This window comes from Sinohyriopsis cumingii, chromosome 6 (assembly GCF_028554795.1).
Source record: "Sinohyriopsis cumingii isolate HCF-2022 chromosome 6, ASM2855479v2, whole genome shotgun sequence".
Lineage (NCBI taxonomy): Eukaryota > Metazoa > Mollusca > Bivalvia > Unionida > Unionidae > Sinohyriopsis > Sinohyriopsis cumingii.
The window spans coordinates 90,487,299-90,506,740 of record NC_142966.1 but is presented as its reverse complement, the minus strand read 5'-3'; the positions used below and the strand labels follow the sequence as shown (position 1 = coordinate 90,506,740).

General features: G+C 34.3%; 1 protein-coding gene across 3 annotated transcripts in view; it reads right to left on the bottom strand.

Moving 5' to 3' along the window:
• LOC149797423 (sister chromatid cohesion protein PDS5 homolog A-like) overlaps positions 1–19,442 on the bottom strand; it is a 134,609-nt gene that overhangs the window by 92,397 nt on the left and 22,770 nt on the right. For all 3 annotated transcript variants that reach the window (XM_089962212.1, XM_089962211.1, XM_089962213.1), the window contains exons 10-15: positions 16,895–16,989; positions 11,251–11,396; positions 6,789–6,940; positions 4,390–4,503; positions 3,144–3,176; positions 922–1,022 (exon numbers count right to left, since the gene is read on the bottom strand). In XM_089962212.1, the coding sequence (XP_089818338.1) occupies positions 922–1,022; positions 3,144–3,176; positions 4,390–4,503; positions 6,789–6,940; positions 11,251–11,396; positions 16,895–16,989 (641 nt within the window). The remainder of the gene's footprint in view (positions 1–921; positions 1,023–3,143; positions 3,177–4,389; positions 4,504–6,788; positions 6,941–11,250; positions 11,397–16,894; positions 16,990–19,442) is intronic.

The window sequence follows — 19,442 nt, the reverse complement described above, 5'->3', positions numbered from 1 at the left end:
ACTATGTGGAAAAAAATGACCAGTAAAAAAGTGCATTATTAACAAGGAAAAATGCACATGCTGCATACCTCAGGTAAATTAACTTTTTGACTGGCTATGCCACCGAAAATAACAGCTGGATGGCCAAAAATCATTATAAACTGCAATGGATTCTTCAGAGACACTCTTCACAGATGAAAGTTTAAACTAGTAAACATATCCTGGACACAGGATACCATTTAGCAGGGAAAAGGGAAACTAATTTATAGGAGCTACTATATGACATACAGACAACAACATATTTTTCATCATTCTGGAAGAACCTGATTCAGAGGTAGCAGCAAGTATATTCCTAATGTTATTTTTTCAGGTAATGTATTTCATGGAGAAATTCCAGCTATGTGTTCAAAAACAACTTAAAACAGGCTACCAATGACGCCATGTTGGAGCCCCATGTCAAAAATAAGTCCACAATGTGAGAAATTCAAAAAAATATCAAAAAAATTCCCAAATTCATGTTGCAAGATGTAGTAAATACTTTTACACTAAATTAACACTGTTGATGGATAGTTAATAATCCACAAGTTACAACTTGGATTTTGCCACAAGAACAGGATATAATACATGTTGTATCCAGCATAACCTAGAAGAGGTAGAGGTAAGAGGAAGGGATGGGAAGAGTTTCTTCCTTTTGTCTATATGGTAAATAAACAAAAAAAAAAAAAAAAAAAAAAAAATATTTGTATTCCTGAGATTTCTGGATTCACAAGGTGGTGGAGCTTCAACCAAACATAAGATGAATTAGATCAAGGAATGAATGCAAAGAAAAAATTTCACAGTATTAAATGGATAAGTACAGGATAAATGAAACTAACACCATGGATTTGTACTGGACAAAGGACTAACACTAAAAAGATTTAACGAGGTCAAAATTTGACTTACTTGCAATAGCTGCCAATTTTGGATGGAAGAAAATCTGAGCACTGGGGTTATTTATACTTAGATCCAGGGCTTCCAAGAACTGCCTGACTAGCATTCGAACTCTGAAATAAAACACAGATATAACTAAATTAAACAATGATTTATTCAGAATCAAAATGTAAGAACTAGAATTTTGTTTTTTTTGTGACTGTTTATGCCATTTCTGCAAACCAAAAATATCTAATGGTCAGAAAGCCTGATTAAGCTTGCAAAAACATTTAAACTGCACTGAAATCTAATTATATACGTAGTTGTAAAGTTAACTAATTTATATAGCATGAAAATAAAAAAAGAAAGTTTAAATGGCATGAAATTCTAATCTGATTTTCTGTAACAGCACACAAACATGTTGACAATTTTTTTGGTCAAATATCCAATATCAAATGATTCAGCCTACATTCAGAGAACGAAAGTTCTTAGTTTAAAATGGATTCATTTTAAGTATGAATAAAAATCAATCATGTGGTTTAGGAAATACAAGCAAATGAAAATTAAAATGTAACTGAGCCTAACAACTTTTCTCTGAATGACATGTTCACCACAAGGTCAATGGGGTGAGAAAGCATTTCACAGAGTACATTGTCTTAGCTTCATAATTTATCTCAAGTAGGAACAAAAACCACCAAAGAGGTTAGACAAAAAGCTTGTGAAAACAAATTTTTTTATAACAAAAACCTAACACAAATTTTCTCTGAATGTGACACTGACACAAAAATCAATGAAATAAACAAGCATGTCACAGAATGAACTGTCTTAGCTTCATAATGATTCATGCCTGGTACGATTCAAATATATCTTTGAGTTTAGGAAGTATATAGAATTGAAAAACTTAACAAAACTCTAATGATTGCTACCAGAAAAGTGTTTGCTATAACTCTAAGCACTAACAGCAAAAATGTCACGCTAAGCAAAATGTGAAATATGGGTCAGTGAGGGTGTAGTACTTGTTTAGATGCACCATCTTGCCATGTTTCACGATTTCTGGTATAGCAGTATTGTACAGCAGATAAAATCCCACTGCAGAGATGCTACCAGGATTTTATCTAAAGGGGGGAGTGACGAAAATAAGGGGAGTAGAAAATATAAGAGGAGGTGGAAAGGGCCCTAGTTCAACATTTACCCAACACTTCAGTATATCTTTCTTCTTGTTCTAGTGTTAGAGCACTGGTGAAACAAAATCTTGAAAATGTGTCACCTTTATAAGCATTATTCTGTTGATTGTTTCTGAGTCTACTCTACTTCTTTAATGTGTATGAATATTGTTCTGTACTTTGCTACAAATAAGTTTTTCATGGACAAGCTCTGCCAAAGTTTCACTTTTTTGAATCAGTGCCCAATTTCTTACCTGTTCCATAATGCTGTCTTAGGGTTTTAAGTCCATTAATGACATGACTGCTTGTTCAGAAAGCAGTATTTTCATTAAAAAAAAACATCTTTACTTCATAATTTCATTTTTTTTCCCTCCATTCTTATTTATTCAATTTATCTTAACCCTGATCTGATAGGGATATATAGTCTTGCAGCACATACTCCCTTTGTGCTAAATTACTTGAGAAATTAAATTAAATTTAATTCTACCTTTAAATTGTCTGTATTTTAATTAGGCTTGGTATTCTGCCTTTTGTACATTTAATTTCTAAAAGAGTAGCATGCCATCTATTTTTTTCAATCCAGCATGTTACATCATATTTAACATCATTTTCAGGCTGAAAATCACTCACTCCAAACACTTTCCCAGTTCCAATAATCTGATATACTTCATAACTTCAAAATGCATTGCCATCATCAGCAGGTATTAGTCTCCTTACCTGCTGTTAAGTACTATGCAATCCACTCAAAACTTCTGCCTAAGACTTCAAAAGAGAGAATGGTTCACATTTAGTGAGGGTGTATGTATTCATGTGTGTGTGTGTGTACACACACACACACACACATTTTTTTTCCATAATGATTGCAATGTGGAGAGGGCATAGTGCAATAGCTTACCTCTCCCTCAGAGAGGTGAGCTAAAATGAAACTATAAATTTCCCATTTGAATACGTACAACTTTCATGCCCCAATGAAATTATAAGGATCTAATATTATAGATCCTCGCATGTCTTGTTTTAACAGTTAAATCATGATGCAAAAGACCACATTTGGTGGGCTTGATTCTGTACTGTAATGTATGTAGTAATACTCACAAATTTCTGTTCTTCAGCATCTCTGTGAAAGCTCTGGAAAAAATGGAAATTGCATGAAGAGCAAACTATACACTAGAAGACCAGTTCCACCAGTTTTGTCTTACCAGTACTTTAGAATCTGGGGTTAATTGGCAGTTTGGAGAAGTCGTTTCAAGCTTTTTTTCTATTTTAGTGATAGTGGCTATATTGACAGAGGTTCAGTACTATTTGTAGCTTGTAGTTACAAGACAGAAAGGCAAAAATTAAATCACCAGAAGTCACCATCTGTAACATAGTCTCTCAGAGAAGCTTTTTCATCTAGTACCCTTGCAGAATATAAAATGGCAAGAAAACTGAATCCATAGTTTCCCATCCTTCCTTTTCTAACTGTCCTGAAGTGATGGTAACCAACAGCAAGATTCAGGCAATCTTGGAGATGTTGCCTGTATAGAGTTAAAACAAAATGGACTTTGGAAGAGTTTCTCCCCATAGATACTATTTATACAGTCCATATGATATAGAAAGGAAAAAAAAAAAAAAACAAATTTCTTCATCATTCCTGTGGGACTGTATTCAGGGGGTACCAAAGTTAACTCCAAATATTAATGTGGTCAGGTGATGTATTGGACAGAGAAATCACCATCTCCATCGACCTTAATCCTGGACCCATCAATCACAAAATCAATATACTTCTTCCTCTACTCACCAGTAAGAGATGTCATTTGTGAATATAAAAAATAAAAATAAAACATGACACAGCAAATGAGAGTTACACTGCAGAATGGATATGAAGAAAGTCAGCATAAATGCCCCTCTCCCTCATCCCTTCAGCTAGGATGGAGAAAAAAATTAAGAAAATGTCATACTTATAAATACAATGCAGTTTCTCAAAAATGAAAACCCAGAATACAAATGTTTTGAGGGGCCCCGAGTAGCCGAGTGGTCTAAAGTGCTCTCCGTTACGGATAACTGCCATCTCACCTCTGTCTGCGTTGGTTCGAGTCTCAGATTCGGCCAATGTGGGTATGTGAGAAAGCTTGCCAGTAGCTTCTTGTGGGCCATTGGTTCTTTCTGGGGTTTTCTTCCTCCACCATTAATACTGGCCACCATGTATAGCATATCGTGTGCTGAAAAATGGCATTAAACCCTACAACAACAACAACAAATGCTTTGATGCACTGCACAATGATTTGGAGTTCTCAACAGGAAACCATTAGGAGTGACACTTTGTTCTTAACAAAGATGTAATCTTAAAGTTGTGCCTTACTTAACTGCATGCTCATCCAGGGTAGCATAAAGAAGGAAAAGTCTCTTCATCCTCTCCAAGGTAGGTAAGGTGTATGGCACCAGGAACATGTTGAAGATCCTCTCCACTAGCAGTCTTAAAAGGTAGGGGAAAAAAGCATTAATTACAGATTCATATTAACTCCTGTATATCAAATTTTATCAGTTTAAATAAACAATGAAATACTGTCTAATAATAAGAACTTATTTCTGAACTTATTCTGATCTAAATAATTAGAGTTTTTACGCTTTTCATTTCATAAAGTAACTAAAGCAAGTTCCAAACTACAATCATAGAGATCTTTAAACAAAAGCAGAGTATTCCACATCCCCGAAAGGTGCAGTGGCCACACAAACATCTTAACTGCAAATACATATTTCCAGTAGACTCTTACTGGCCTCTGCTGCAGAACTTTACTCCATGACATAACACTAAGAACACTGCACAAGTCCTATAAAAAAAACACCTCAACAAATGTTAACTGTCATAAAAAGAGTATTTACAGAATAACCCCTACCACACATTCCAAATGTATTAATCTGACAAAGCCAATTCTTATATATGGGACATAACTTTATCTTACAATGCAAAAGCATACCAAATTTAATGAAAATATCTCAAATTGTTCAGAAGATATTAATTGTCAAGAGAGTGACAAAGTGATGGAAAAATGGTGATAACTTGTAAAACGTTCATCAGACATCAGTCTGTAATGAGACAATCTGAAGTAATAATACATGAAAATATCATATAATTGAGATATCTCAAACGGCTAACTATATATTAAGTGTAAATACGATTTTCAATTACAGGGAGATAACCCCAAAAGAACTAATCTGACCAAACCAAATTTTGTGTGGCTGCAAAACTCTAATCATTAAACATGAAGGATACATGGTTTTTCAGTAGATATCTATTTAAAAGACCAAAGATTATCTTTTTAAGATGTACTTTAAAGGCAACATGATTTGAGTGGATTTTTTTCACCCATTTTGTCCCGAAGTGATTGAAATATTATACATAGATATAATGAAGTGGCAAAATTTACAATAATTTTAGAATAGCAACCTTGTACAATTTTATCTTTTACAAATAATACTTCTAATTAGGTATCGTCAAATTCAGACCTGCTTACCCACTAAATTGAGTAGTCTGACTGCCTCAAAAGTGATTTTCACTAATATGATAAAAGAGTGATTTTCTGTAGTTCAACCATAAAAAGTAATTTTCAGTAGTTTGTCTGCCCCAAAAGAGTGATTTTCAGTAGTTTGACTGCCCCAAAAGTGATTTTCACTAGTATGATAGCCCCAAAAGAGTGATTTTCAATACTTTGACTGTCCCAAACGTGATTTTCAGTAGTCTGACTGCCTCAGAGTGTGATTTTTAGTAGTATGACTGCCCCAAAAGTGATTTTCAGTAGTGAGACTGTAGCAAAGTGTGATTTTCAGTAGTTTGAATGTCCCAAAGTGGGATTTTCAGTAGTTTTTTTTTAACGCTTTCTGTAGTATGATAGGTATGCAGCATGCAACATGTCCTGCATAAGAGATCGAAGGAAAGACGGGAAACAAGGATAAGGAAAAGCATAAGAAAATGAAAAACTAAGGACATGAAATATATATTCAAATTCCAGATATTTTTATATCCCAATTTTCTGCTTTAATATTAAACAGATCACCAATCAGCAAATAAATTATCAACAAACATTAAGGTAGATACATCCTGATCGTCTTCTGAATAAAGATACATTCATCAAATCTAATTTAAAAAATGCATGAGTCTAATCATCTTTTGAGTAAAAAAAAACATTCAACCAATCTATTAAAAAAGATGCACCTGAGAAACGCTATGCTATGCCCATGCAGCTCTTAGTAGCAGATATAGGCCTTTTTCAGTTAATTGGTCTTTTTCTGGCCCTATGAGTGGCAGGATTTTAATGTAGCTAGCTTTTTTAGTGCAGCCCATAACTCATCATGTGCCATCTCATTGCATCAGTCCCTAACCCTCTATATCTCTGTTTACAATTAATAGAAACCTCCGTACGATAAACAGAAACCAACCAATGCATGACATCCAAGCAAACCTAGCATCTTTGTTTTTTGTAATAATTTCATGGTGTTTGTTTTTATAATCTTGTTCTTGGATATGTTTTTGAGTTATCTAATATTGTAAAGGGCTTACATCTTCTATAGATCAGGTGCTGTTCTAAGTACAAATTATTATTATTATTGTTATCATCATCATTGTTATTATTATTTGTGCATTACAATGTAACTGGTTACACTGAAACATGAGCCAGATGTAGAACTCAGAAAATAAGACTGTTTCGGACAATTCCTCTGAACAAATACTGTTACATTTAAAGTAAACAATCTTGAACTGACCTGTCCTCAGCACTGTTCTGGTAGTAAGCATGAAAGACTTTGTCCTTGAACCAATGAATCTTGTCTACCAGCCTCTGTTGTACATCCTCTTGACCCATCACACTCTTATACAGCTGTCCTAGTCCCAGCAGTGCCTCTCGACGGATTTTATACTACACAAAGACACAACAAACAAACAGTCATTCATACTATATACTTACTGACATTATTATAAAGGCAAAAAATGATGAATACTGTAATGTTCAAGTTTTCATATCCTCTACTTTTTTTCCTACAACCCAAAAACTATTAATTTTTTATACTATTTGATTTTGGGCAAAGAGGACATTTTTTTCTCATAGTGAAATTGTACCAATTTAAGATGCCAAGAAAATAATTTTTTATGCATCTGGAAAAGAAATCTTGAGAAAATTATTAGTACATTAAAATATTACAAGAAAATATAGGAAAATTACATACTTTATGGTATGAACATTTAGACAGACACACAGAAGAAAGGTAGCCACACTCATTTTTGTGTGGCTGTCTAAATGGCACATTTCTAACTGATAATATATCCAGGATTCATTTTTGGGTGTGCACTTGCATAAATGGCATTTTTCATCTTTGGTATAGGTCCTCTTTCCGGAGTGTACAGGGCAGTGGTTCCTAAACATTTTTTTGCCAAGATCCTTAAACATAGTTTTTCCAGGGTTACTGACCTGAGAAAATTCCTGACAACCCTCCACAATGTTGTGTCATGACCTGGGGTTGGGAACCACTGATATAAAGTGCATAAAAAAGAGCCTGCCCAAAAAGATAAAAGATAAATGCATTTGATATTCTGACTGACTGAATCGAAGAATTTATGCATTTAATGGCACCTCAACTCAACAGTGGCTATATGGTACCAAATAAAAGTAAAGTTTAAAGATTGAGCCCATCTCAAAACTTAACGAATAGCATGTGCCTATTGCCAAGGAAGCGTAAGCTGAACAATTTCAATGGCTGACAGAAATGTCTAAAATAATTCTGTACAGGGATGGGGAAAAAGGTGGACTTAAATTCTAGAGGACAGTGGTTATTCAGACACGAGGAGTTCAAATCCCAGTATGTATGACTTATAGGGAAAGCTGATAATGATCAAGGCACTCGAGTTGTAAAATTTTTAAGATCTAAAGATTAGCTTTTCCAGCACTTTATACTTTTTGAATCTGTCATTGTTGAGTTAGATTGGTTTAATTCAATTTATTTGTCCCCTAAATTAAATCTTTCCTGAACTGTGCACACTGGATCTGTAGACAAGAACACTACAGAAAACTGTTGTAGTCTGACTATGCATCAAAATGATTCAATGTATGTAATGCAGAAATTAAGATACCCACTGGTGATAATGATATGTATTTGATTTTGTTAAGAAAAACAAGATAAGATTAATTGCAATTCTTGTTTTCTTAATGACTCATTTTTTTACCTGCCAGGGATGAGTCATTAGGCCAGACTTTTCCCATTTCTGGTATGAACACAGCATATCCATACTTTATTCCCATGTAGAGGTACAGAGCATAACCACTATACCACAGTAATTTTTTTTGCTGTAGTACATACCACAGTACTTTTACACTGTACCGGTACACTAATGGTTTCTGCCAGTTAGGATGTATGAAATTTCCAAAGGAATCTTTTCACAGTTTAAACGATATTAACAGTGCTTTCATTATGCATGTAAAAGTAGTTTTAAAAATTATCTTTTCATTCACAAAAAATTGTAGCAATCTATCACAAATTATTGGTTAATATGATATATATTACAAATACATTTATGATCCTCGACACGTTTAATGTATGTCAATGGCATGGCAAAATAGAATGTTGTGAAACATTCAGAAAATTCCGAATTGAAAACAACAAAAACAAAACAAAAATTAAAACAAAAACACATTATATTTTAGTTATATACTATCATATGTTAATGTGTTAAGTATATGCATTCCTGTGACGATTTTCATGAGTGCACAAGTTTTCTGCCTGAAATTTATGTAATTTCTCAAGTCCACTATATATTTTCTTGATTGCTGAGTAAGTTTTGTTTTATGTTTCCTGGCCCTACCTCTGACAAACATCTTGCCTGGGTGCTGGCCCCTCTGAACAATGGTCCCCAATATAATTGCAGTATACCAGGGAATGTATCGCAGTACTATATATTTTTGGTACCCAGCTCTATTCCCATTTATACATAGTTGCGAGTGATATGGCAGCTAAACCTTGCATTAAGATATTCAGTAGGACCTGGCCCAATTGGAAACAGGATGTGTGCATGCATTTTGCCTGACTGCTTCACTTGTCAATTCAGAGTACACAAAATATATTCATTTATACCTATTTCCTAAATCATCTTAAATAAATATTCAAATGAAAGGTGAAACTACCAGGTCACTATAACTGACACACGCTACACACTACGGTAGTGTTACGAATAATTAGATATCAAATGCATGATCTGGGACATTTTTTTTAGCTAAAATATCAGGACTATTTGAGTTTTGGTTCAACTTCAACAAATATGTTCCTTTCTGCCAATGAACCGAAAACACCCTGGATATAAATTTTAAAATAAAGTTTAAATTAATGTATATAACCTCAAGAAGAATGATTATCCAACATAATAAAGCCAAATTTAAAGTTGGATGGTCCTATTTTAACACTCAGACTGTAAGAGTATACATTATCAGTACAGCAGCAAAGCTTCAAAACTAGCAACACTTGGCAGTAGCAAGGGGAAGTAACGAACAAGAGTTATTGCTTTTTGTATATATCAGGTAGTAGAATGGAGTCTCGAGATAGCAGGTTTATATCTGACATTAATGTAACTGGAAACACATATGAAGGAGAAAATAGATGGAGTACTCTTTCACAAGAATTACTGAAACTGATGGAAAGTATTTGAGAACTATAGTTAAAAGAAATGACACAGCACAAGACAAAATAGTAACTGTCGGCAAATGGGATCTGGAAACCAATCCCTTTATCCATGAGAAAATCCCTCTCATCTGACGTCCAGCTCAGCAAGCAGATAACATTTTAGCACTTCTCTTGCAAAAACAAGTCAAAAGATGTAACAATTGTCTTTTTAATCTTGCAAGGGATCGATTTGCAAAACAGTGTATTCTTTCCCCAATATGTTATGATGCAGTCATGTATGAGAAGAAATATTACAGAAGCTGCCACTGCAGGCACACTCAAGATGCATCAAGTCAAACATCATCAAAATGTTCTTCACTAACATGATTTTCCTCTAGACCAAAATCTTAAGGGTTGTTTCCTTTCAACATACAATGGTACCCAGGGAAGAGTTTTAGAAATACATCCCAGGGTATTCGGATTGCTCAAAGAGTTTCTGTGAAATAGATACTAAATTCTAACTTAGATCTATGGGTGACTACTCCAAACTGAAAGTGCCCTCCCTGGCTCCCAAAGTGTTTTAGTGAAGGAACCTAAGTTGCCTTTCAAATTTGTGCTCATCTAGAAAACTTTCGTCTACCTATGTTGTTCAATTAATTTCATTCATTATGAAGCTTTTGTATGGTACAATTTTACTTTGCATTAATCAGAGTTCTCTGCCATTTTCTGGTGATTTTCCCCCCTTTTAATGCTCCAACACTCAATTGAAGTATTCCAATGTGTATTTTCTACAGAATGTTTTAAGTATGCATGTATTCCACTGTGTATTTTCTAAAAAATATGTATTATGCATATATGTATACAATGTGTATTTTCTACATCATATGTCTTAAGTATGTATGCAAAAACATGTGCATTTTCTAAAACAATCTGTATTAAATATTTATTACCATCTAACAGCACCTCCATATAAAACTGGCCATGTGGTACCATCCAAAAGAATAATGCCAGCAAAACTTTATTAATAAAAATCCTTCCATAAAAGGTGTATAAAATAAATTCCATAAAAGGTGTTTAAAGATGGAGTAAAATATATAAATTCCTTCAAATATATGATTAAAATTTGTTATATAAACCAAATTCCCTCAAAAGCATTTTCACAGCTGGTACATCAGCATCAATTTTCTTACCTCACAGGGTAGAAGTAAATGAACTCAATGTGGATGTGTTCCACTATTACTGGACACTGACAGAGTATGCACTCTGGTCAATGTCAACCCTTCAGGAGGTATGCTAAAGAAAAGCTTCCGTGCATTCTAATTTGGTAACAGTGTCTAAGTTTTGAGTTTCTACTTGTAATTGCAGACATGACTGTTTCTCAAGTGTTCTTCCAACCTTTTGCAAGCAAATTTGAAGCAAAATTCATATCATTTCCTGTCCAATTTGGAACTTCCAATATTTTTAATTAGGTAGACATTAGAGAAAAAAAAAGAACTTTCTCAAGCTGACAAGAAAGGACCTATCATTTTCCCCCAACACATTTCAAATAACATCTTAGTTAAATATTCCATGAAGACACCACCTTTTTGTCCCTGGTTCTTTCTTTTATAAAGTCAATGAGTTCTTCCGATATGTTGTTGAAGTCCTTCCTTGCAACATTCAGCAAGGTGTTCACCACCTCCATCCTCACCGTCTCCTCTGGATCATGTTGACGGCTTTTCAGCTGCTCTAAAGTACAAAAATAAATGAACATGCAGAAAGTGAAAAGTTAATAAAAATAAATGTATGCAATTATAACTGTGAACCTAATATGTCTTTCACTCAAACTGTACAAGTTTTGACAATTTAAGCACCTGAACAGAGTATAAGAGGCACATTAATGGGTTTTAACAAGAATACCATGAACAGCAAGCACATTATTTGTCGACCTCATGTTTAATAGTCCCTAATGTACATACCTTGGGAGTGCAATATATCCATACGACAAAACAAGTTCATATTTTCCCATACAAATGCAGTAACCTTTTCATTATATGCTCATTTTTTTATTCTAGCTAATGCTTAATTATATTAACAAAATACACTATGAGAAACAAAGTAACTGAATGTATGCCGTATTCCAAACTAAATACACCAACAACATTATTACTGCATATGTAACTCCGCCCAGATAAATTTGAACTTAGTCGCATGCTCAACATAACTTTCAAAAGAAAATGGCATGTTTAGTTAAAATTGAAATTTGGAGTCATATTGTGAATGAATGCACATTGCAACAACTTTTCCATCTGATCTGGAATGAATAGATTTTGATTTTTCTCTCTCTCAATTCTACAAAAATTAGTGATTATGGACTGGATTTATATGTAATAATTCCACATGAAATACATCAGATTGAAGAAGCAAGGGAGAAGCGTTTTGACATCTGCAAATGTGTTTCTGTTTCTGTCACAGAATGTTTGAAATCATAATGTGGGAAAAATATGAAGTCTTTCAATTGCAATTATCAAAAAGACTATGGAATTTAATGCTTATTTCATTTTGAGTGCAGTAAGGAGGATGTAATTGCACTTACATTCAAAATTACAGTACAATTTTGAAATGTGTAATCAAGATTGAGAACCTATGACATGGCTCATGTAATTCAGATTTGCAGAACTAACAAAGTACATTCTGAGGAAATTCAGGATGTAAAACTAAGTATATTTTTTTGCCATTCTTATCACCAGCTAAAGAAGACAGTATATGCCTTGTCACTAATGTTATTTGTAACGACCCTTTCTTGCATCTGTTGCATAGCTAGCCTAAATCCAAAACACTGTATCAAAAAAGTTAACACGGAATGTGCCAAAACAGCTGGTATTTGGCAGTCTATGAAACATCTGCTTCACTTCAATCAGAAACAAATTTAAACAATCACAACGTAAAACGCCTACTATGCAAGTGCACATGATTTGTTTACAAATCAAAAGTGCTGGCGTCTGCATCCATTGTTTGTTTACAACAGAAAGTAGTTCCTTTATGCACGTAAATGCAATATGTGTACTTGCACGTGAGTTCAATATCAGGTAATACTGCATGATTCTGACAATGTAAAGTTAACGGAGAAAAAAAATCAGCATATAATAACTAATATTTTTGTGCACAAACCATTTTTCAGAGTGACCTTGATTTTTGCCCTTTTGACCCTTACATCAACTGGCTTCTTCTTTATTATAATGAAAGCCTTCTACAAAGTTTAGGCCAGGCCTTTGATACTGTTAATGTGTTCTGTCAGTCAATGATCTTGACTGTTAACCTTTTCACCCTAAATGCTTAATAATCTTCTTTACCCAAAGTGCAAGCCAGCCACAAAATTTGATCATGGTATGTCATGTATAACTATTGTGCAAAAAAAACCATTTATTATTATTTCTGTCACAGTGACTTTGATAAGAGTTCTTCCTTATACCAATTTCAAGTTATCCACAAAGTCTGGTAATTAATGAAGATGTAGACAGCAGTTACATTGTAGAAACCATTTTTCTTCATTCAGTCTGAATGACCATGACCTCTGACCTTTTGAAACTGAAATCAATTGGGTTCTTCCTTACTCCAAGTGCAAGCTATTCACAATGTTTGGAAACTGTCGACAGTGGGCAAATCAAATTTTTATGTGGAAACCATTTTCCTTCTTTTAGTGAATGACTGTACCTTCGAACTTTTACCTCACCCCAAGTGAAAGCCATGTAAAAATGTTTGGTGACTACAGTTGTTGTATAGAAACCAAATTGGCAACAGACAGACTGATGGATGGACATTATATTGGACGTATAATGGCACCATTTTAATTTTGGACTTGCTAAAAACGTTTCATATTGATCATCCATTTTGGGGGAAAAGTGACAACAAGAATTTTAAGACAGTTGTCATAGCAACCATACTTGATGTACAACTAGCACCATTTTCATTTAGGTACAACCAGGTATCATATGAAGTCTATTTGTGAAAAAAAGCCCACACCGATATAGCCATCCATTTGAAGAAAAGAAGAGATAACATTATTTTCAAGATATAACTTTGCATCTGAAGTAGTGGCAATGGCAAGATTTTCAAGATGGTTGCTGTGGCCATATGGATGTCATCAGGCTGGAGCCATTTTTATTTAAAAACTATATGAAAACCTTAAGAAATCTTCTGGCAGAAAAAACAACTCATGTCAATATAACTTTCTGCTGAATCTGACTTACGATAAGATTTTTAAGATGGCTGCCATGGTGGCCTTATCAGATGTCAGATTGGTGCCATTTCCCTTTAAGACCAACTAGAGATCAAAAGAAGTTTTTAGTAAAATCCCCACGTTGATAAGATCATCCATTCAGGAGTAGTCATGACAATATTTTCAAGACGGCCATCATGGCAGCCATACTGCATTTCCATGCAGCACCATTACCATTGCGCACCAGGGGCCCCGAGTGGCAGAGTGGTCTAAAGCGCTCACTGTTACGGATCACTGCCATCTCACCTCTGTCTGCGTGGGTTCAAGTCTTGGGCTCGGCTAATGTGGGTATGTGAGAAAGCTTGCCAGTAGCTTCTCGTGGGTCGATGGTTCTTTCCGGGGTTTTCCCGGGTTCTTCCTCCACCATTAATACTGGCCTCCATGTATAGCCTATCTTGTGCTGAAAAATGGCATTAAATCATTGTGCACCGACTAGGCCATGTAATGAATGCATGTATAAAGTTTCAAGGCATGACTCCAAGTGTTTTAGGAGGGGCACCAATAAAAAAACTTGCTATAATAAATTGATAGATAACTGGTGACAGAAAACAGCCCATCCAATTGACTTCTCGGGTCAATGACTAGTAGGGCTAAAAGTCACACTGAAAAATCAAAAGAATGTGTAAAATCACACGCCATAATTTGCAATCTTAACCTTTATTTCCTCGTTAAATCCTTCCTATGCTTAAAATTACCCTTTTTTTCAAACGGGGGGAATTTGGACACTAAAATTTCAGTTCTAGAACAGTCCTGACCCTAAATGACTTATGTGCTGCAATGTGGTAATCTTTTTATACAGCATAAACTGCAACAAGTCCCTCAAATGGGCCAACACTCTGGTAGCCAAAATAGAATTTGTTGGAATTTACAAGAAGACTATTTATTTTCTCCTTTCATCTTTTATAATTACAGAGTGCTGAAGTCATCTATGGCATTCTTTAAAAACTTCATCACACCAAATTTGATTTAAAAAACTGTTATTTTACATGATGCAATTAACAAGGACAAAGTGCAACATAATTTTTATTGTCAATGTCTCATTAGACTGGACATCATTTAACGAGTTCTCTGATACCATTAAGACAAACATTTGATTCAATCCATAATAATACGTTTTAAACAAGAGTCCCTCAAAAGGACTGATGCTCTACTTGGGAAAAAATAATTCAAGATAAGACTATTTCTTCCTTTGTCTACTAATTGTAGGATATCTCTAACAATATTCAGCAATAACAAGATTCTCAATTTAGCTGAATTGGTGCAAATATTGGACGTAAGCTTGGCACCATTCATTTAGGATGAAGTAGACATTGTTTGAACTCTTTTGGTAATAACTACTAACGACAATGATCATCCATTCAAGGGAATTAATGAAAAAAATATTTTTTTTAAAACAATAATCATGACAGCCATAATTGATATATGACTGGAACTAGTTTTATTTAGGATAGACACGGTATCATAAGGAGTGTATTGGTGAAAACTCCATGTTAATAAAGCCATCCATTTGTGAGGAGCAGGGTTAACAATATTTTAAAGAAAGTCACCAAGGTGGTTGTATAGGGTTAGTCATTTTCATCAAGGACCCACTGAACATTTCAATTTAGGATCAGCAAAACATTACAAGAAGTCTTTTAGGACAAATTCCATGATGATATGAGCATTTATTCAGTCATTGTGGCAGCCATATTTGACATCAGATCAGCACCATTTAGGACCATCTAGGCATCTTCTGTTGAAAACACTGGAAAACTGCTTATTTATCAGTCCATTCAAGTTGTGTACTCCCCTTGTCTCTATCACATAAGAACAGTGTTCAAATTTGAACCATTTAATTTTGACTGGATGCGGTGGCTTGCAGCTGCATCCAATGAAATTCACAGACCTAAGCTCAGAAATATCTGCTTGATATGCCAAGGTGTAGACAGGGTTATTGGAACCTTCGCTAGCAAAGATGTGGCGCATGCACAAATGAGACGGAAAGGATAACTAAATAAGTATGCACATTTTTCTGTTATAAATAATTAAGTGCATTGCCAAGCATCATTTTGAATTAACCTACATCTGCATACCTAATAATGTACAGACATATTTTGATCAAATAAATATCTTTACAATTTAAATTCTTTATTTATTCCTTTTATTATAACAGTTAAATAAAAATTCTACAAAGGAGAGTGCATCTGTATATGAGCAATTTGAACTAAATTTATGGAGTACTCATATAACATTGCTTTCCAAGTGCATACATTTGTAAAATTTTGCATTATTTAAAACTTGTACACTCCTGCAGCATCTCTGAAAGCTAATATGAACATCCATTTATGAAACTATCAATTAAAGATGGCCACCATGAGGACATACTGATTTCAGATCTGCACCATTTTCAATTATGACCAAAAAGACCTCAGGATGCAGGTCCATCGCTATAACCTCTGAACTTTAGACCCCAGAATATATAGATATCCTTATCACCTGAAGTGCAAGCCATCCACAATTATTGGTCAAGGAATATACTCTAAAAAAGAAGTTATTTTTAAAATCAATTTGGTTTTTGCTGTTTTTAATTTTTTAAAGAAATGCTGACCCAGACCTTTGACCATTTTAGGCTTCTTCCATATCACAAGTGTGAACGCTAAACAACTTCAGTTAAAAGAACTAAAAAGGTCTCTTTTTTTTAAAATTTCTTTCTAACTTTGTATTTCTGACACCAACATCAACATGCTTCATTCTTACCTAACATGTCCAACAATCACAAAATTTGGTTAAAGTACATAACTAATTTTTGGTAACAAGTTTTCTTCTCTCAGTTACAGTGACACTGACCTTTGAATTTTTGAAATCAAAATCAATAAGCTTCTTTCTAACCTAAAGAGAATGCCATCCAAGTTTGGGCCAGGTCTGTGAACTAAAAATAATATGCTCCAAGCCTCAATCTATAGGCAATTAAAATAACTGAAATCATTACCTATGATGTCTTTCTGCAGGTCAGGGTGATGAATCAAAAAGTTCTGGGCTGACTGTACACATATTGTGCGCACAGTAATACTGATATCATTAAATCTGGAAGAAAAAAAGCAAAGTTATATATGAACAAAAACCCATAACCGTATCATAATCTTTTGATAACATTCAATATCTCACAAATCTAATACTTCCAAGCTAAAAAATTAGCCAAATCAACAGAATGCTTTAGAATCAATGTATTTGTGTTTGTGCTGAGCCAACTAATATTATTGTCATCGGCTTCCTAAGACAGAAGCTGGCTATGAACAGTTTCTCACTGGAACGAAATCCTTTCAAATGTCAGTTAATAATGAAGCTTTTCCATGTAGGTAACTGCAATAAGGACTTAAGAATCCATATAAAATAGAGTATTATCAAAGAGATTTATATTTTAACTGTGGAAGTTCGGAATTTTATCAGGCACTAAGCATTAAGAGGTTAATGTTAGAATATTTTGGCCTGGTGTCAGAATAATGTGACTGGGTGGAACATGATACTAAAATGTTTATGGCACAATGCTCCATTGCTAGACATCACTATAAACAGCCACACTGCAAACATCATAGCGATATAACTTAATTTTTTTAAAGCTACATCAAATCCAAATTACACACACACTTACTTTATAGCTGGAAATGAGTGAGTGTTCTCACATTCATCAAGTACTATCGTTTCAAATAGCACAGATCATCTAGACCTTAAGGAGACAGCATAGGTTGTATTGATTAAGGACACTATCATACAGAATGGACTCTACTTAGGACAGGGGCATAGGTTATATTGATCAAGGACACTATCATACAGAATGGACTCTACTTAGGACAGGGACACAGGTTGTATTGATCAAGGACACTATCATACAGAATGGACTCTACTTAGAAGCATAGGTTGTATTGATCAAGAACACTATCATACAGAATGAACTCTCCTTAGGACATGGGCATAGGTTGTACTGATCAAGGACACTATCATACAGAATGGACTCTACTTCGGATTGGAACATTACACTAGTAAATTTAGTCCAAATGTGTGTAAAATATGCAAATATGATGCATTCAAGAGGTCCAGATGTCATCTAACCAAAAATTTCTTTAAAACTTTCTCAAAATTATTAATTCTGACTTCATTCATAAAATGTATATTTGTTGCACAAGAGCTGGAAAAGCCTGACACAGAAATTATGTGTCTGTTGGTCCATTATCTACCCATCCGTCCACAACCTAGATTAAGGTCAATATTTAAGCTCATTACTCCAGTCATTCTTGCTGGCATCTGCACAGATTGTGGTTTCTGGCAGCTTGTCAGGCAAGGGCATACTACCATAATAAATCCTCTTGCAGCCAAATATGGCTTTGTGGATTATGAAGCAAACCCCTCAAACTGTTCAGACCCCCGTATCTAAGTGGTCAAAGGTGCTCACCTTTACATATCACTGATATCTCACCTCTCACTTCTATCCACATGGGTTCAAGTCTCAGCTCAGCCAAAGTGGGTATGTGAGAAAGCTTTCCAAAAGCTTCCCATATGTTGGTGGTTCTTCTCAATGTTTTTCCAGGTTCTTCCTCCAACAAAGATACTGGCTGCAATGTATCATCTGCTGAAAAGTGGTGTTACACCCACAAAACCAAAACAAACTTAAAACTGTTCAAGACATCTTCATGAGAATTTATATATATGTTTAGACCAGTTGCCCATCAGTGCCATTTACAGTACTGGACATATGAAGTCATCATAGACTGGCACTGGACCAGGTCCATTACTGGTTGTAGCTCTTTTGCAACCTAGTACTGGCTCCCTTCCATTCCCATACACACACTGTTGCAATTATAAACATGTATAAATTAGTCAATCAACTGCCACTAAAAAAGGCAATTTTTTAAATTTCCAATACTTCATCAAAAACTTATTCTTATTTATCAATTTAAAACAGAGTTAAACCAGCAAAAAGCTGCCACTTCATATATACATGTGTATTACAAACATAAAATACCTTACAATAAGTAAATGTAAAAAAATAAATTGTAATAAAGTACAATAAAAGGAATTAAGATACAGTCTCTCAACTATAAGTCAGGCAAATTTTAAAAAACCTTGTAAGGCCTTCTTTAAATAATGGACACCTTTTATTATGTGTGTGTGTGTGTGTGTGTGTGTATGTATATATATATATGTATGTATATATATATATATATATATATATATATATATATATATATATATATATATATATATATCTGTACACTTAACTTTTTATCCCTGAGTGTATGCTATAGTTTAAGCTGATGCTTATATTTAAACAAATGTTTAGATAGATAGCTTTTGTCCATGGTTGTGGGTTTTACTTCAAGATAATATCTGCAAACATCTTGACATGGTCTTTTGACCTTGGAAAGTTCTGGAAGCAAACTTTTCACATACATCCTGGTCATTTTATTTTGTCTTAGGTTTTTATACAAGGTTCTTGATAAACAAATTGATTCATTCATATTATCATCCTGTGGAATCACTTT